The sequence below is a fragment of the Zootermopsis nevadensis genome, unplaced genomic scaffold (genome assembly GCF_977971745.1).
Source record: "Zootermopsis nevadensis isolate Lab colony 2312 unplaced genomic scaffold, Znev_1.0 Znev_ptg000008l, whole genome shotgun sequence".
In the NCBI taxonomy this organism is placed as follows: Eukaryota; Metazoa; Arthropoda; class Insecta; order Blattodea; family Termopsidae; genus Zootermopsis; species Zootermopsis nevadensis.
Window position 1 is genome coordinate 1,059,567 of NW_028259140.1, and position 19,661 is coordinate 1,079,227.

At 42.3% G+C, this 19,661-nt stretch overlaps 2 protein-coding genes across 3 annotated transcripts in view; one reads left to right on the forward strand and one right to left on the reverse strand.

Annotated features, from left to right (window-relative positions):
* The first annotated feature begins 1,219 nt into the window (after nt 1-1,219).
* The window catches only part of LOC110831631 (uncharacterized protein ZK1073.1), a 35,116-nt gene continuing 16,674 nt past the window's right edge, over nt 1,220-19,661 (forward strand). The window contains exon 1 of one of the 2 annotated variants that reach the window (XM_022067852.2): nt 1,220-1,502. In XM_022067852.2, the coding sequence (XP_021923544.1) occupies nt 1,434-1,502 (69 nt within the window). In that variant the 5' untranslated portion in view covers nt 1,220-1,433. Of the gene's footprint in view, nt 1,503-14,118; nt 14,306-19,661 lie in introns of those variants that run through there. The other variant, XM_022067866.2, reaches the window with a different exon arrangement.
* LOC147874439 (uncharacterized) lies at nt 15,306-18,786 on the reverse strand. Its single transcript, XM_087344794.1, has 2 exons — nt 17,680-18,786; nt 15,306-16,805 (listed from the first exon to the last, which is right to left on the reverse strand). Exons 1-2 carry the CDS (start codon nt 17,820-17,822, stop codon nt 15,650-15,652), a joined length of 1,299 nt encoding a protein of 432 aa, XP_087200920.1. The 5' UTR covers nt 17,823-18,786; the 3' UTR covers nt 15,306-15,649.

The window sequence follows — 19,661 nt, forward strand, 5'->3', positions numbered from 1 at the left end:
TGTTGAAATTTGAATAGGAGCCAGAATAGGGCAGACGATCCACTTGGAAGGCCGATTGATAGAGAGTGTTTATGGGTTGGGGAGGGGGGGAGATATCCGCCCGCAAGCAAGGGGTACAGTGCAGCGTTGTGTGTTATTTGTTTTACAATGTTTTGCAACCGATGGGCCCACCGTTTGAGATCCTGACTTTGTTCTTTTTTATTATGATTTATTTAATTGCAGCTGTTAATTGAAACATTTTGCGATGCGAAAAATACAAGGAAATGTTATACAGGGTGATCATTTTTTTTTGTGAACTCGTTAACTTTAAAGAACTTCGTGTAAAAGAGAACTGGGGGGGGGGATGCAATGGATTTAGGAATGTCACTCTTCGTTGTGTGACAGTAATTAATATTGTTGGATTTGAAGTAGAAATTTACCGACGTTTCAAGGGTACTTACTGCCTCCGTCATCAGGGCACATGTTTACAGCAAGGATTCACAAATAAAATTATCACATTTCTCAGTAGCGTGTTGAGGAGGACCATACTGCCTCCATCTTCAGGCTTCAAGGTCGGTGATTTCGTTTCGAGGGAACGGTTTTTAAAACATTCCGCATTTAATCTTCGATTCAGAAACTTAATTCTTTGCCTAGCTCAGGCTAAGAGACGGACTTAAGTTCAGCCCTTGCCTTGAAACCCACACAGAATGGATTTCTACATTTTGGTGTTCCTGTTTTCAGTTTTGTGGTTGAGTGACTAAGGAATTTAGCCTTCAGGTTCCATTAGAGCCGGAAAATTTATTGAATAGCTGATCGACTGTCTTCTTAAGAAATATTCTTATCCATCGAGGTAATCACTTGCTTTACTCGAGAAGTACAACACATTTATTTAAGTGGTAAGAATGTTGTTGTATCAGTAAGCATCACTCCATAAACACGTGTGTGTGGGGGATGGAGGTAAAGCTCCACGCTTTCTTAATTTCAGCACTAGATGGAGACGAGTCCTTAGCTTCATGGATCCCACTGCTTTACGATTTTTAAGGATGCTGGGTGTATAGAAATCTAGTTGATACTCCACGACGATCAAGGAATCAGTCAATGTTTGTTGTGAGAGTCGTAGGAAAAGTTGGTGTAGGCAGAATACGGAGTTACTGAAGGTTGAAGCAGTTGGTGCGTGTATCGTATGTAATAATAAGCATTGCGGACGCGTGGTCATCAGTAGGAGGGGGCACTGTAGCCGTCTGCGGCCCTGTTGCTCTGATCATTCAAGTTTTTACTCCGGTTACATACACAAGTCTCTCTCTCTCACGCTTACAGCCTCTGAGGGCGTCCAGTCACTGCGCTGTGTCGTTCGTGTCTTGGTTTGTCGCGTGAGCTACCCGCGTCCAGTGCCTCATTTCGAATCTTTCCTTCGCGGTTTACCAACGACTCGAAACTGCTCCAAGTCGATCAAGATGACCGAAAATGGACGGAAAAGCAGCACGGGGGGGAGGAAAACGAGCATGTGTTCCGAGGAAGAGAAGGTAGACCGACGTATTTGCTATATGCATGCTGTAGCATTTGTTTTGTGTCAGAAATTGGCTTCTTAGTAGACTCGGGGTCTCGCAAGAGATTTGTAAATTGTAATAGTGTCGTAGAACTGAGAGATGATAAGAGAATATTAGTGTAAAATGAGATGTGAGGGGGAGAACGTTATTGGAATTGGGAATTAAAAGTCGAATTTCAGTTTTTGGAATAAATATTTTATAATAATCGAATATCTCTGTAAGATATGGTTTATATTAGAGCTGTGGACCGCAAAATCTCGGAGTTGGCCAGGAAGTCATGTGTATAGAAGACTCTAGCCAAATTATTAATTGATTGATTGATTTAATGACTGTAATAGGTTGTTCAATACAATTTTAAAAATGTTCAGACTTGTGAACAATCACGTGTCTAGGATTTCATGCTAACTTGGCTCGTTCTTGGGTTATGTAACGTCGAAGGATATGTCTGAATGATGAATTGGAAAGGATGTGGAAGGAGTCTGTCGTTGCGTATTATGACGTTGTCCTAGCATTTGTTTGGAGTGACTGAGTAAGACCACAGAAAAAATTCAAAATAACAGGCGCAATTATGTGGGGTGGCGGAATTTCACAAGAGGTCGTCATTGTACCATAACCCGGAGGGAGTTGAATCCAGTGGGATTTTGTATTTGGTATTTGCGACCAGACATGGACGCCCGCGGGCGTGTGTACAGGAAGGGGCGTAGAAACGCAGTTACTGAAACAGTTAAATTGGCCAGAACGGATTGAATTATGATTCGATCGTTTAACGACGCATTATACATTGAATTTGATGTGTGGCGTCGGTGGTAGGTTGATTTATTACCGATGTATTGGAAAGACTGTGGAGGGAAGTGGTCATGGCATATTTTAAGGCAAGATAATGCCCCAATATTTGCCTGTGACGACCGAGGAATACTACGAAGGATTCCAGTTTATTTAATAAAATCACACGTGTAGCAACAGTCCCAGCGGATCGTAACATCCTTCCTGAACGTCGCGGTCCAGCGGGTAGCACTCTTACTTCGTAGTCGGGAGGTCCCGGGTTCACATTTTAGCCCGGAGATCGGCTATCCTGGTTCAGGGGTTTCTCCTAGGCGAAAGGGATCGTACCTTAAATTAGGCCACGACTTATTTTCTCCACGTTCTTACCGATTCATTGTTTTATGGTGTTTATGTATTATTTGACGTTAAACAGTCCGAGGTGTTGGCAGCGTCGTTAAACAGACAATAAGGAAATAAATAACACTTCTTTGTGATTTTTTAAAAAAATATATGTACTTCATTTATTCATTAATTTTTATGTTCTTTTCGTAATCCATTGTAATATTTTGGACGAGTTTCTCCTGTTGTAGATTTTAATTATTTTTTAATTTCTAATTGTGTTATTCTTTCCGTGACAAATTTCTGGAAGCACAATGTGGAACAAATGTGTATAAACAGAAAACAGGTGTCCTAGCAGACTGTTTTTCGTGTTATGCTATATTCGTCTGCGTAATATCCGACAAAGACAGGTCTGTGAACTTAACATTGGCTTCGTTTCGGACAGATTTTGCTGTACTGAAATATATTCATATGTTTTCTAAGTTTGAACTCTGAACGTAAGGCCGAAGGATCCAATATTCAAAGATGCAAATGAATGAAAAATAAAATACCAAAAGGCGAAAATGTCCTCATGTCTCGTCACTAATCCATTACTGCTTATAAAGCTGAATGTCTTCTTAAACTCGACATAAATCCATGAGTGAGTTCGGCTTCAGTTTCCGTCCGTCTTTACTCCTAGGAAGGGACCTGCTTTTTCCTTATTCAATTTGAGGCTGAGTGCTCTAAGAGCTTTTTTGATCGTGGCGTTGAAGGCAGAGGTTTTTGCCCTCACTGGTAATCGAACAGTGGTCTTACAGTTTACTCAGAAGTGCGCTGGTAAGGAGGAAGGGTCCGCGACCCGTGTCGGGCAATGTTCTGGAAAAAGTCGCCGTTAACCTTTCATAATCTGCGCAGCCGGCTCATAAGTCCACTCATCTGCTTTCTTTCCGAAGCCACAAGAAAAAGTGGAATACAGAACATAAAATGTCATATGACCTACTTTATGCATCATCTGGGCTTCGTATGTAAACAGCTGTTATTTCCTTAAACAGCGTCAACCAGTTGATATTTGTAATGGCGAGGCGTTGTGTTTTCTTCGCGGTACGGACTGAATTATTATATATTATTTAGACGGGGTTCGGCTTTAAAGGGTTAACCAGTTGATATTTGTAATGGTGAGGCGTTGTGTTTTCTTCGCGGTACGGACTGGATAAATTACGTTTTCACAATAGAATTTAAGTTAGACGTTCAATACAAAATTTAAGTGGAGTAGGATATGAAGTGATCGGAGACTGGAGAAAATTTCATGAGCTTAAAATTTGTATACTCGATATTATTACGATGATAAATCAGGGATGATGAGATGGGTGGGACATGTAGGGCGTAGGGGAGGTCATAAATATGGGTTTGTAACCTGGAGGGGGGGGCATTGTATTTGGCTTCTCAAGGGGTTCGTTGGTTCAACAGGCTTTAGAAATGAAGCATTCGGATGGATGGGCGTCAGATCTCTCTTATGCGTTCATCTCCTTGGGACTGGGTGCATATAAGACGCAGTTTAAGACCGGGAAGTAGAAAGTGGACTCGGCCATGTCTGAACGAGGTTATAACGTTTCATCATGTTGATCGATCGAATTTCTCGAGTGCCCTCGAGTGGAGGAGTCACGCCGGTTGTGTGCTCATAGACACGTAGAAGCTTCATCCATCCTCCGTCACAGCAGGTGGTTCTGTTGTTGTTGTGTCTGAGTACCGAACTCACGGACTGGTAGGAATGCTAACCTTTGCCCTAACTGAGTAGAGTTTATCTAAACTATTATCGAAAAAATGTCCTCAAATCAGCTAACCTTCTCCATGGATGAGAATCCTTACGCGGAAGCTGCTAGTTGATCAGCTAGTCAAGAGATCCGTCGCCTTTTATGGAACCAACGCCAGCCCATTGGGCTCTGGGATCTAATTTAATATTATCTTTCCATGTGTGCCCTGGTCTTCAAAGTGGTGTCTCTTCAGTTCTGTGTACGTTTCTAATCGTCTCCGGTTGTGCTACATGCCCCGCCAATCTCGCTGTCCTTTATATTTTTTTTGCCTTATGAATTCGTGCCGAGTTGGAATTAATAAAGATTTACATCATGTACCAGTGCACTTGGTTTTAAACTCTGAAGATAGAGGAAATATTTTCCTCCGAAACGTTGGAAACGAGTCTCAAGACCACAACCCAGAACCCGAAGGTCCTCAAATGTCGTATCATCAGAATGTGTTTGTATTTGTCGTCCTGTTAATTCCAGAACGTCCGGTCATGATATTCGTTTACTGCGTTACTGATACAAATGCACACTTCACACAGGCAGCTAACATTACGTACTATCTCGTACGTAAATGCTTTTTATGACGGAACTAACCAACAGCAGTCATGTTAAATGACGTACAAACACTATTTAAACACTACAGGTTTATGGTTGTACATACAGTTATTAGTGTTTTGTGTGCCAGTCGATACGTTTTCGTTAGTTTGTTAATTTGGCGAGTCTTTTTAACTATTAGATTTTAAAATGTGGCTTACAGATTTTTTTTAGGTCAAATTCTGTACTTCGTATTTCAGAACGATTTGATGTTTTTCACCGTGGAAATTATGGCGAATTGCCAATTTGATAACGAGAAAAGAAGTTGTAGTTAGCAACAGGTTTGTTGTGATTCTTTTTTTTTGGTATCATTCCCTGACCTTTTGAAACCCAGACGCTGAACGACGTCGAATCATGTGGTGTTGCTTATTGTGATGCGCCTTCACACTTTGCGTATGTCCTTTGTCACATTTGTAATTCATGAACGCATTAATTGTTATATTTAAGAAAGTATTTCTGAATGAAATGCCAGTTGTGCTTTAGAGACCCTGGGTTTGGCGTACCGAGCGTGGTATTCCTCAGTCACACAAGGGGAATGGCTAAATAAACGTGAATAGCTTCATTTTTGTTATTCCGAGTTATTACAATTTTTCCTGTTCCTTCGAATTCTTATTTATTTGTTCATAAGTTGGTAGAAGTTACTCGTTACCCAAACACAAAATGAGATATACCGATTATTTGAACAGTGATTTGAGAAGAATGTGACAGGAAGTGGCAGTGGCCAATTCGAAGGTCTGCGGGCCGCCACTGCTTTGTACAGTCTTTTCAATAATTTGTCGCGCATGCTTGCATCGCTTTGACGCGTCTGGCTTGCAGCCAACGTGACGGATATAAATACACTAGCTCTGTGTTCCGCTGGTCGTTAGCATTGCTCTCAACTTGTTTACTACCGAATTTTATTCTACGTTCTTCTGGTTTGGGGGGGGGGGGGGGTTGGTACATTAATAGCAACATTTTGGGCTAGGGTCCCTGGTTCGAATGCCGCTTCGGGAGTTTGTATTTTCGTTAATTTGCAATGTCTTTTTTTCATATTCCATTTTGAATACCTCGTTCAAGAAGCCGTATCTAGGTGATGTTTCACGGCGTTGGGTACTAAGTTGGCCGTATTATGGGTTGTAGCGCCGTGTAGTCTGGTAGAAGTTTACCGACGTTTCGGAGGTTCTTGCTGCCTCCATCATCAGGGAGTGGTATCCGAGAAGACGGTTACATTCTAGTCGTATCTAAATAACTCCGTGCAGCGGAATCGTTCTCTAGAAGCTGATAGTCGCTCAGTTGAAGTGATAGAAAGGTTTTTTAGAAGCGAAATTGGATTGTGACCAATAGTTTAATAACCGCGGCGTCTTCCACGCAGCTCATGAATGGCAGTGTCAGAGTTTCGGCGGAGGCGGGACTGCCCTTATTCCGTGTAATTAATTTTCTAATAAAGCAACTGACGGAAACTGCCTCATGTTGGCGTCAGTAAGGAGAGACATTCAGCTTAAGGACCTAGGAGGGGGGGGGGGGAGCTCACCACTCGAAATTCTTCCTAGGTCTTTGAACCTAAAGTGAACGTGCGATGAGGATGTCATGCCTGAAGGAAAGAGACCGCTGGGGAGACCTAGACTTAGATGGGAGGATAATCTCAGGCGGGATCTATGGGAGATAGGAGTTGAAGGAGACTGGATTTTGTTGGCCCAGGACAGGGTCCGGTGGAGGGCTTTGGTTAGTTCGGTGATGAACCTTTGGGTTCGGTAAGCCATCTGGTTGGTTGGGTCCACTATTTGGGAAGCCTGAGGGGAAGAGACCTCTGGAGAGACGTAGATGGGAGGATAATCTCAGGCGGGATCTATGGGAGATAGGAGTTGAAGGAGACTGGATTTTGTTGGTCCAGGACAGGGACCGGTGTAGGGCTTTGGTTGATTCGGTGATGAACCCTCAGGTTCCCTAAGCCATCTAGTCAGTTGGCAGTTTCGTGGCATGACTTGAAACTTCAAAATGAAGTGTTCGTACATTTCTTTGAGGAGTGCGATGAAACACAGTGTTGTTTTGATGTTTATGTTTACTGTGAGAATTCAAAGAAACGATGACGCGTTTGCAGCAGAGCTCCGTGGCGCAGAAACAGCTGAATGGCTTGTTGACATCTGCAGAATTTTATACAGGCGTCCGTCCTTGACGCGATTGTGAAGATTAAATGCTCGCGTATCTCTTAAGAACGCGCTACAACACGTATTTACGTGTCCAGAAAGTGTGTAGTAATGGACAATTGAACCCTTGAAAGCCGAATGGTAATTATACGTACCAACTACTTTAGTTCTGCGTTTTACATCGATGGATTCTCGACGTAAACAAGGATTAATTCCGTGAACACCATCAACAAGTTTATTTTCGTAATGGTGACGTTAGGTTAGGCTAGTTACAGCGTTGTTTTCTTTGCGGTACGGACTGAATTATTAAATAATATTTAGACGAGCTTCGGCTTCAGAGCGGCCGTCTTGACACGGGCTTTCTTGGTTTTGCTCTGTCTTTAAGGAAATGCTGAGGAGATAATATTAAAACGGATCTAAAAGGATAGAGAGTAAGGATGAAGGATGTGTTAAGCTGCTTCTAGATAGGTCAGCGGTGGGCTTTTGTGAAGGCCATAACAGTTTTAGTAAGCATCGCTTATTGTATTGAATTAGAATGAATTGCGTGTTATATTCTGTTCAGGTTTTAGGAATTTGAACATGTTTTTGACGTTTTAAATCCACTTGTATTTGCGTGCTTGCGTTGTGAAATAGACGAGGCGTTTGTGCCAGAATTTTTCTTGTTCATGGCAATGATACTTTTGTCTCTCACTGGTAAACAAGATGTAGTTTACAGTGAAGAGTTAAGAAATTGCTTTCAGCCAATCTCAATTACTTAAAGGTCAACCTGGGTTCAAGAGGTTCACATATCGATTCCAGAAGCTAAATGTTATAATGGAATATGTTCTAGTAATCTGTGATATTCAGGCCTCTTCTGTCGTTCTAATGCAGATTTGTGTCTCCTCCGGTCTTTTCTCTTTACGCAAATAACACAAATAAATGTAGTTGCAAGCCAATCCACAGAATGGGATTCGAACCCATTATCGTATCGTTAGAATGATCTAAGACTGGGATGTGCAACTAGTGGCCCTCGGTTCGCTTTGTGCGGCCACCGAATCCTCTTTGATTCCCCAAAACTCTTACTGAGTACATTACATGTAATTTTTCAAACGATTGAATTAAATTTTTTTTTTGAAAAGAAATGAGATAAAATTTTGAATTTTAATGATTTATACGAAGGGGATCATCCCCGATGTCCACGATGGACCAAAATCACTTCTGATTATGTTTTTCATGCTTTTATCTCGGAGGGAACACTTTCTTCGAAGTTCACACGCGCTCCTGGCTCTGATTAAAAGGCGAAGAGGACACGTGTGTGTGACTTTCAATTCCGCGAGTACTTATCGAATTTCGATGTGTACTACTTCGCCGTGAGTGCTGTGTGCGAAGCTGTCGGACAAGTCCATTTAAATTCCGTATCGATCCTCAGCTGCGTTTCGCGACTCACAGATTTCACATCCTTCGGAAGTTAGACGTCTGTGTCTAAGCAGAACACTGAAAGAGGCATTATTAGCCTTGACAGCAGATGTAACTGAGCGGTAATGCTCAAGATTCGGCGATTTCACTTCCGGTTAAGAACCCTCGACTCCCATTGGACGGGGAGCTGGGTGGGCCCAGGTGGTTACGAGTCTCTGCCCCTACCGAGTATCTAACCTCGGCCTTCTACCCCGCCTGAATATAAGATTTAAATTGTAAGACTTGAGGTTCTCACAGCGGTGAGTATGAAGACTTCCGTCTTCTGGGTTGTTACGCTGTATAGTCTGGTCGATGTTTACCAACGTTTCAGAGGTCATACTGCCTCCGTCATCAGAGTATGAAGATTTCTGTCTTCTGGGTTGTTACGCTGTATAGTCTGGTCGATGTTTACCAACGTTTCAGAGGTCATACTGCCTCCGCCATCAGAGTATGAAGATTTCTGTCTTCTGGGTTGTTGCGCTGTGTAGTCTGGTCGATGTTTACCAACGTTTCAGAGGTCATACTGCCTCCGCCATCAGAGTATGAAGATTTCTGTCTTCTGGGTTGTTACGCTGTGTAGTCTGGTCGATGTTAACCAACGTTTCAGAGGTCATACTGCCTCCGTCATCAGAGTATGAAGATTTCTGTCTTCTGGGTTGTTACGCTGTGTAGTCTGGTCGATGTTAACCAACGTTTCAGAGGTCATACTGCCTCCGTCATCAGAGTATGAAGATTTAAATTGTAGATTCTATAGACGCTTTGACATATATTCGGTAGTATTCCTTGGATGGGGGATCGGTCCAAAAGCACTACAAGAGACAAAATATTAATTTTCTTAATAGCGATTTAACTGAGACGTGGGGGTGGGGGGTTAATTTCTGCGAGTAATCAGACTGCCGACTGTGGCGAGTGCGTAAGTTGGATTAAGCTAAGTATATATCTAGCCAGAGGTCAGTGGGGTGACTTATATGTGGACACACGTTTGTGTTTGTGCCAGGACTAACACAATGCTGTTCACTGTGTGAAACGTGTTCGTCTAAAGGAGTAGGCGATTTCTCAATTTTTGTACCGAGCTGCAAACGTTCACGTCTCTGGGTTGTGTTCTTCCAACCCCGGGCTGATCCCGCAGACTTTCGACAGGGCTCTGCGACTTATATTTCTGTTCCATAATTGGTACCACTTGTAGAATTCGGTCAGAGTACGGACTGCGAGGTAATGGAATTCACACAACGTTCGTCTACAGTTAACTAATCAGACATCCGCTAACTTGTAACTAGCTACCTCAATGGAGAGGAGTTCTTGAGAACGCGATGGCACGCTCAGGTAGTCAAGAACCCCAGGTTAACTGCCGTGTTCACAAGAGCCCGCCACCGGTCCCTACCCTGAGCTAGATGAATCCGATCCAACCCTATTTTCCTAACATCCATTTTAATATTATACTTAAATCTACTTAACGATCTTGTGAGTGGTGGCTTACCATTGAAAAGTGGACTTTGAAGGGCGTGTATAGAACAGGCATCGTAGTTTTACCCCACAGTGTCAGTGCGGTGGATTAAAGCTACGTTCAATACGAAGGTGGGAATCAGGAAGGATTTCAGAAGAGTAAAAGTCAGAGACACTTTATTTCTGAGGAGAGAAAGAGAATTGAATAGTTAAAGATTCTCAGGACAGAATGAGAGTCAAAGATGTTAAGGTGGTAATAGTGAGGGCTTCATAACAGAGGCAGAGACTTGATTTTGAGTTTTACCACCACCCACGCAAAAAAAAAAACTACTGGGAAAATGTAGCGGACCGCAGAGAGAACGCTTGTCGGTCGCGGGTTAGCTCAACATGTCACGATGTATGCAATAAATTCTGCACTTTATTGCAACTACGCCACTTCCTGTCTCGTTATTGCAGCTTATTGCGAGGCGAGGCAGTGTCCTTGTGCTGTTGGCAAACCTGCAAGCATAATCACTTGGGTTATTTTAATTTTCCACTTCCTATTAAGCAACAGATGGATTGATTAATGGGTTTAAAGTCGAACTGCGCTGGTTATTAGTTGCTACTGGCAACAAATTAAATCTATACAGAATAGAAAAATACACAAAAGTTACACTCTAAATTTTGACAGTTTCACATGGTGTGGCATACGTAATGTGTTGCATGCATGGAAAAAATGTCATATTTCGGTTTGAAAACTCGTAAACAAATTATTAGGTTGGGCAGTAAGGCGTAGATAGGATAACACAGAAATTTATTCCGTAAAAAAATAGTGTCTAGTGACTGGACTCGTGTGCCTCAGGACAGGTTTCAGTGGCGGACGTTTGTAAACACGGTAACGATTATTTGGGTTCTCTGAAAAGCGGTAAATTTTTTGACCATCGGAGGGGCTGTCGGTCTGTTAAATTTCCCAGAAAACTTAGTCGAATTAGACCATCACTTACACTCCTAAGAAAAAAAAATACAAGGGCCTTGGAACATGGGATTACAAGTAGTCTTCGTTTGTTTTAAGATTTATTTTATAGAGCGATATGATCTTTAAACACGATAACGTTTACAGTAATCTCATTTCGGATGAGCGTGTTTATATAAGCAAGGCAATAGCTTCATAAAAATAATTAACAGTCATTTCATTCTGTATAATTCAACGTAATAATTTCTCCGAACGTACGCTTTATGAGCTGCACAGATTACTTAAACCTTTAAAGCCTAGTGGTAAGTATATGTACCACCCGCTTTAGCAGTGTGCTATTGTGTGTTTTGTATTTGTGTGTTTAGTATGATTCTCACAATAAACAGAGATTATTTTCTTAAACAGCGTTAACCATTTAATCTTTCTAATGGAGAAATGTTGTGTTTTCTTTGCGGTACGGACTGAAATTTTAAATGATACATCGCGCTGTTGGTGGAGGTAAAGTTCTACCAGACTACACGGCGCTGCGATCTGGAAGGCAGGCATCTTTTTATTTTTCTTTGATAGCTTTAGCCTGTATAAACAAACGCCTTTCCACATACAAAGAATCTATTCTGACGCCACTGCATTTCCGATGCCCAGTTCTGAACAACCTTATCGACTGTCCGCAAATGCCCTCCACATTTGAAGGCAGTCTTCTCCAAGGACGCGCCATGGCAGTACCCACGATTCTTACAAAAATAATAGTTGCTTGCTTTGAACCAAAATTTTTTTTCTGATAACTTCCAGACACGCTTGTCAAAGCAGCCCACTTCTAAAAATATCTCTGTAAAATGTCGCTTGAACTCACATGCCAATTGTCTTCATGATTATGAATTGGACTTCCCCTCAACCCCACTCCCCCTCCGCCCAGTTCTCACTTACCACCCGCTCACTGCCTGACATTTTGAAATTTAAACGTTCCACTCTTCATGTCATGAATCTAAATGATTGGAGGGGGCGTGGGGGCTATTGGTTTTCGTAGTACGATTTCTCGTTGGCTATTCTAGTCCTATCCCGGAAATGACGTAGCTGGGAAGTCGAGGGGTCCCATGGAGCGCCCCACAGCTGTTGGGGTCCCCCTATTTGTCGCTGGTCAACGTCGGAACGAGAGAATTGCGGCTCTCCACTGCGCAGTAGGCAGGCAGGCTTCCTCGTGACACAAGTGACCACTGTTTGACCTCAAAGACAGACAGACAGGGAGGAAACTGTGTCCATGCCATTTTGTACGGAGAATTTAATTGGTGTAATGACGAGAAGCGAGAAACTTAACGCGCCATCTGTCGTGAAGTGTAATACCGTATCGTGTTCAAGTAGTTGACTTTGGTAAACAAAGTAATTCTGTAGTTAGCGACCGGAGCTAAACGAAACAAATTATACGTAGCACGAAAAAGAGTGACGGTTTTTTTTCGAAATTCGAATTATTATCCGGCAGAATATAACTCCATTTTGAAAACTGTTGGAAGGGATTGAGTTTAAATTTAGTGTTAGGGTCGGTTGAATTTGAAATTCGGGGTTGAGACTCTCTCTATCAGGGGCCCAACACGGCAGTGTCTTGCCCTCCCCCGGTCAACACCTGAAGTAGAACGAACTTCCGAAACGTCGTGATTTTAAATTAAATACTTTCTATTCAGGACTCACGAAGGCCGTTCGTTTGTTCGTTAATGTCTCGTATTCATGGACTGGCTTTCCAGCTCGCACGCGACCCTGAGGAAACCATCCGTCCGTTCTTCCTGTACTATTTAACTTTTCTGCGCAGCAGACACGCGTAATGGACCAGTGATTGTACACGAAGATCATTTTCACGTGCCTCTACGCCAGTTGTCTGAGAATCAGAAGTAAGATTGTGATGGTCTATTCGCACACCGGCCGCCATTACAACCGTATTACCGAATAATGAAGGGAGATCCCAAGAGACGTATAAATGCCTCAGAAGAAGAAAAATCTTGTCTTTCCTTCATACGTCCTTCCCTCTTCGTCCAAAAGTATTTGCCATTTGAAGCCGAAGCTCGTCTAAATATTATTTATGAATTCGGTCCGTACCGAAAAGAAAACACTACACTTCACCATTACGAAAATCAGCTGGTTAACCCTTTGAACCCGAAGATCGTCTAAATATTATTTATGAATTCGGTCCGTACCGAAAAGAAAACACTACACTTCACCATTACGAAAATCAGCTGGTTAACCCTTTGAAGCCGAAGATCGTCTGAATAAAATTTAAGAATTCAGCCCGTACCGCGAAGAAAACACTACACTTCACCATTACGAAAATCAGCTGGTTAACCCTTTGAAGCCGAAGCTCGTCTAAATATTATTTATGAATTCGGTCCGTACCGCGAAGAAAACACTACACTTCACCATTACGAAAATCAGCTGGTTAACCCTTTGAAGCCTAAGCTCGTCTAAATATTATTTATGAATTCGGTCCGTACCGCGAAGAAAACACTACACTTCACCATTACGAAAATCAGCTGGTTAACCCTTTGAAGCCTAAGCTCGTCTAAATATTATTTATGAATTCGGTCCGTACCGCGAAGAAAACACTACACTTCACCATTACGAAAATCAGCTGGTTAACCCTTTGAAGCCTAAGCTCGTCTAAATATTATTTATGAATTCGGTCCGTACCGCGAAGAAAACACTACACTTCACCATTACGAAAATCAGCTGGTTAACCCTTTGAAGCCGAAGCTCGTCTAAATATTATTTATGAATTCGGTCCGTACCGAAAAGAAAACACTACACTTCACCATTACGAAAATCAGCTGGTTAACCCTTTGAAGCCGAAGATCGTCTAAATATTATTTATGAATTCGGTCCGTACCGCGAAGAAAACACTACACTTCACCGTCTTTCTTAAACGTCTCCGCGTCTGGAATTTTGGAATCAGCCTTATGACGTCACACCATTTACTCCAAATGACCAAGTAAACAATTTTTGTAGCATGTCCCCCTGAAACATTGTTGCACAAAGTGTACAACGGCCTAGTAACAATATGAAGTTTGTTAACCTCACCCTGACACCTTCCATTTAACACATCTTATGACGTAATAGGAATGTGATATAATTTAGTCGTGGTTGCCGCTTGGAGCAGTAGTGTTGCTGATAGAAGTCTGTAAATATAAAACACGCAGGTTGTGAAGAAAGTTAGGGCGAAGTCGCTCGTCGCTCGTGACTTTGTACGGTTTCCTAATACCTTTTATCTTCGTTGCTTTTAAAAGGTGTTCCTGCTTTCGATTCGCTACCAGTGTCTGACGACTGTCAGCTGTTTTTTCACAATCCCGAGTAACCATGGCTACGGATTTCCTGAAGGTAATTGTTTCTGCGAGAGAGAGTATAAGGATGTGTTAAGACGAACGACAGTGAACTTAACTTCTCAGAGCCCGTACACTCTGTGTGTTTGAATCGATTTAATGCTCAGGTGGTGTGATTTGTACTCGTGTGACAAACTGGAAACGAGTGGAAAGGCAGACGACGATTATATCGAAATTTAACACTTCCTAAAAAGTGAATTTTTAACACTTCGTCAGTTGCGTGTAGGTTAACTTTCTAGTAAGTAAGATTGTTACTTACAGTTACAGGAATTTATGCTTAACAACTGTACGACGCAAGCCTTGCGGGTGCTAAATATTTCGGGGGTCGAAGCAGCTGGAGAGTGGTGATGACTTCTTATTGGTTTATAGTACCCGCCTGAGATTATCCTCCCATCTACGTCTAGGTCTCCCAAGAGAGATCTTCTCCTCTGGCTTCCCAAATAGTGGACCCAACCAACAAAATGGCTTACGGAACCCGAAGGTTCATCACCGAATTAACCAAAGCCCTCCACCGGACCCTGTCCTGGGCCAACAAAATCCAGTCTCCTTCAACTCCTATCTCCCATAGATCCCGCCTGAGATTATCCTCCCATCTACGTCTAGGTCTCCCAAGAGGTATCTTCCCCTCTGGCTTCCCGACCAATACCCGGTGAACAAATCTTGCCCCATCCATGCGTGCCACATGACCTGCCAATCTCATTTTCTTTACTTAATCACAGTGACAATACTTGGGGAGGAGTACAGATTTTTAAGTTCGTCATTGTTCAGCGAATATGGCTCACATATATGCGATTCTCAGTTTATAATTAAAAATCGTAATCATGTGTGTGTTGTGGTGCAGGACAATACCTAAACCCCTACAACTTGCCAAAACTGTGACGTGTCGTGGCCGATTTTATTCTTCGTGGATACATTCTTCAATATTAAGAAACAGGGTTCAATACAGCTTCTCGTCTGCTCCTCAAAACAAGCGAAAATAAAGTACGATTCGAGGATCATACCTTTTAATGAGTTTATATTTATCATTACAACTACCGTTACAATATAGTTCAATTTCATTACAAATTAATAGCCTGTTTTATAAACGCAAAGACCTTGGCCAGATAAGTGGGGCGTAGGGTAGGGATCGGGCAGGGTCCTGGCCATTCGGAGACCCTGCCCTTGCCCGTTCCCGACGCCACGCGTCCCTGCTCCGGCCAAGGTTTTGCCTTGACTGACAAGTTCATTTATCTGAAAACCGAAGACGCCCTGATGATGGAGACAACAAGGACCTCTGGGACGTTTAGTAAACGTCTACCAGAATCCAGAAGGCAGCCATCTTCGTACTCACAGCTGCGAGAGTCTAAATCATAACGTCTTGAGAATTTTCCATAACCGAGGACTCGGGTCCCATCGTGGACCTGTCACACGAAGCTGACACGAGGGGGTTAACAGTGTCACGTAAACGCCTTTCCTCATGGTGCGTATTCTTGGCCGTATTTGGCTTCGTAACCAGATGTCTATCTCCTGACACGGACGGATCTGTACTCCGTGGGATAACCTCGTTTTTGCGTACATTTCGTCCATGATACAATGCGTTTCTTCTGCGTAAATAGTCAGGACTTACAGTGATCTCACGGTTAATAATTTCGCTCGTTTGTTGTCTTTCTTCATCATTTCGTCGTGTGGTCGGCTTCCTGGTGATTTGCTGCGAAACTTCGTCCGTCCCTTTACGACATTTCTTGGTCACTGCCCTCTTTATCCACCGGAAACCCTTTTTAACTGAACTGAAGCCTTTTCGCAGGGATGGGACACCCCTGGACTTGCGTCCCCCTCTGTTTGTTTCGACTTTAACTTCGTGTTCTCTTAAGGAAGGGCGATCACGGTCGAGTATACGCCTTTCATTACAATGCGTATCCTTGGGCGTATTTCGCTCCGTGACCAAGCGTCCCCTAACTCCTGATACGGATGCATCTGTACCCTCTGGGACAACCACGCGTTCGAGTAAATTTTGTCCATTAACAACTGCGTTTTCTCTGCGTGAATGATGAGGACCGTCAGAGATTCCACTGTCATTAATTTCGTTTGTTTGTGTTCCTCTGTCTTGACAAATTGCTCGCGTGCCCGGCGTTCTGGTTTTGTTTTGACGCCTTGTGTGATTTCTTTGGTAAATGCGTCTAGGATACCGCTGATACTCTCTTCGGGGTAAGCGGTAACGTGGTCTCAGCGATGGGACGTCACTGGAACCGGTGGAATCTTCGTTTGCATCACGGCCATCAGATGAATCTCTAAAGATTGCAATTACATTCTGTGGGATTACTTGGATAGGACGTTCTAGAGGTCGCGGGCCTCGTGTGTCAGACTCAGAGTTTGCAACGAATTCGTTTTCAGTTACGTAGACGTTGACGGTGTCCTCACTGTCGATGCAGAAAGCCGCGTTAGCTGCCCTCGTCAACCATTGCGAAAGGTCCATGACTACCGTTGTGATAGACTGTCGGCCTTCTGCCAGAGTCGGGGCCCTGTACGAAAGAATAAATGTCAAAGTTATTTAAACTCGCATCTAAGACGGGTTAGAGATTCAGTTGAGACATTAGAGCAGACTCCCGATCATCCGAAGGCGGATGAACCGGGTAGCGGGTTAACCTGGGTCTATCTACTTTAAACGAATATTGAAAATCGATTTAGAAACTACGTTGTAAAAACTTAGAACGTTTAGAAATAAAGTAATAAATACAAGAATCTCATAAATAAAATATTACATCAGCCTTGTCCCTCGAAACAAATTTATAATTAATCAGAATGTAACAATTTCTGAATCTCCTAAATTTTGAAACTTTGTAAACACCATTAAATTCAAAGGGTTCAATTCTTTTTTAAATTACGAACGCCAAACTTTAACATTTTTTAATTTCCACATTTCAGATTTTAACATTTTGAATTCGTATTTAAATAATCTATCCCAACTTAAAATTCCCTAACCTAACCTAACGTTCACATACACGAGCATTTTGGACGATCGCCGCTTACATCAATATGAACCCCGGTTTCCATAGTAACCACCATAAACAGTAAACAAATTCCCACTACCTCTCACCGCCCGAAATTTCTTCCTCCGCCATTTTATCACCGCTCGTACGATATTTAAATTTCGTCCAAATTCTTTCATTTGTTCCCGAGTTGAATCGAGTGGACGGACATAATGCGGACTTCGCCCAAAAAATGCTTAACTCTCGACATCATTTAAGTAATAATTCAGTTGTAGCGAAACCGTTTTATTTTCGAAAACAGAGCGACATTACTTTTAAAAATTGTTGGCATGTACAACATTAAATTTTACATTTTATTATTTAATCTTTAACAATTTAAATATTGCATGTCCCAAAATAAACTTACCTCGGAGTGACGTTGTCTCCACCCTCAATCATGTCGTGACCTGACTGAGGAAAATCATTTCGCCTGACGTAATTGGCTACACGTGAACATGCCATATATACTGTGTTTATACACCACCTCACCAGATCGCGTATTCTGTTCATCCTGATCTCTTGATTAGTTTCTCTGTTCTTACTGAAACGTCCGTCCGCCAAGGTTTGTTTACTCTGAATCAACAACTTCGCTATTTGCAATTTCTGTGTATACGCAAAGACTTCCTGTTGACTGTTACCATGGTTTCTTATGGTGGCTTAATTTGTTGATATGAAATGCATTGTTGCGGGCGTACGAAATTTCGTTGTTTGTTGTCAGTTTGAAGTTGTCACTAACGTGCTTCTTATTGTCGACCGTAAAAACACTACTCAAATGTGAGAATCATATGAATAGACGCTATGCAGTCTGACCTACTAACAACGTCGTTAAAGAATTTTCAATAATAATTTGTGAAACCTACGACAGTGGAGGAAACACTAAAATGAATACGTCCTTTCAGTTCATTGATCAAATCTCAGTGGTAACTATACATTAGCAGTTTATAACTTCGTTTTTCTTAGATGGGCTTAGAAAATTTCGCCCTGAAGTGGCTGTCTCATGTTAACATATGCCACCGTCCCAAAAGTAATATCAAAAATCCTATCGAACCTATTAAGACCATGCTCAGCTTTTCTCCTTGTTTCACTTCTAATCGTTGTACCTTCTCAACTTCCGAACGCCTTACCTTGTCTTTAACCTAACCTTTACCAGAGGGACGAGTGGGAACTGCCTGGGAACCCATGTAGTCGAAAATTAATACCACCGTTAAGTATAGCATGCCACTTCTCTTCCTCAGCTCAGATTTTCTCTTCAGTCATTCAATCAGTCATTTAACCAGCCATTCAATCAGTCATTCAATGAGCCATTGAATCAGTCATTCAATCAGCAATTGAATCAGTCATTCAATCAGCCATTCAATCAATCATTCAACCAGCCATTGAATCAGTCATTCAATCAGCCTGAATGGCTGATTGAATGACTGACCATTCAATCAGTCAACCAGCCATTCAGTCATTCAATGAGCCATTGAATCAGTCAAGAATTGTGAGCCTGTTAGTGGCAAATGTCTAATTCTGTCAGAGAAGTGTATTTTCTCACAGAATTATTGCCAAAAATGTTGTGATAAATGATTATTTCTTAGTTTAATTAATGACTCTGTCATCTGTGTGGATTACGTAAAGCCGTGTTTATGTATTTACGTGGAAAAGCACTGAATATTTGTCGGAATAGACGACTGGTGTCGGGGTCAGAGACCAGGGTCTCCAAATCTCCAAGCATCGACTGTGACGTTCGGCGGTTGTAGTAAAGGGGCGGTGTGTGACCGAGCAGGTTAGTTCAGCGGTAACTCCCTAGTCTTGTGTTCAGGAGTGTCTTAAGTTTCTTTCCCTGAATGAAGACGGAAAGAGGCAGAAACTCAGTTTCCGAACGCAAATGAGAGTCCAGTCCGCCTATACCAAGTTTCATAAACATCCGTCAAGTAGTTTTGGAGGTGTAACACTCGCGGACTGGACTTCCGTCATCCAAATGTCTTTAAGTGTATTTTGGTTCAGCTGTGAACTTTGGAAAGTTTACAAGTTTTTATTTTTTTAAATTTTTTTTTATTTGGTCGAGTTTTGTGTCGTTGTTATCGTAGCTTGTTTGGTGTTGAACACTTTGCATCTTCACCTGCTCGCCACTCTCAGAACACTGCCTTACGCGCTGTGATGTTGCCAGTGCCGACATTGCTACATCCTGGCCGCGAGCCATGGTTATATTTAGAGCTCCATTATGTCGTTTCTTCTCTTACTCAAATGATCTCCAATCTCCACGAAGGACTTCGACCATGCCTTAATACACGATTACGTTCATGCAAGTGATCACGAAGTGCCAGACACAAGTGCATTTGTCTTCTGAAGTCATGCCATGAACGA

Excerpts from the sequence above, each read along its gene's own strand:
- LOC147874439 (XM_087344794.1), bottom strand. The coding sequence starts at position 17,822 with ATGAACAGAATACGCGATCTGGTGAGGTGGTGTATAAACACAGTATAT. Across the intron at positions 16,806-17,679 it reads GGAGACAACGTCACTCCGAG|GGCCCCGACTCTGGCAGAAG; the intron begins GTAAGTTTATTT and ends TCTTTCGTACAG.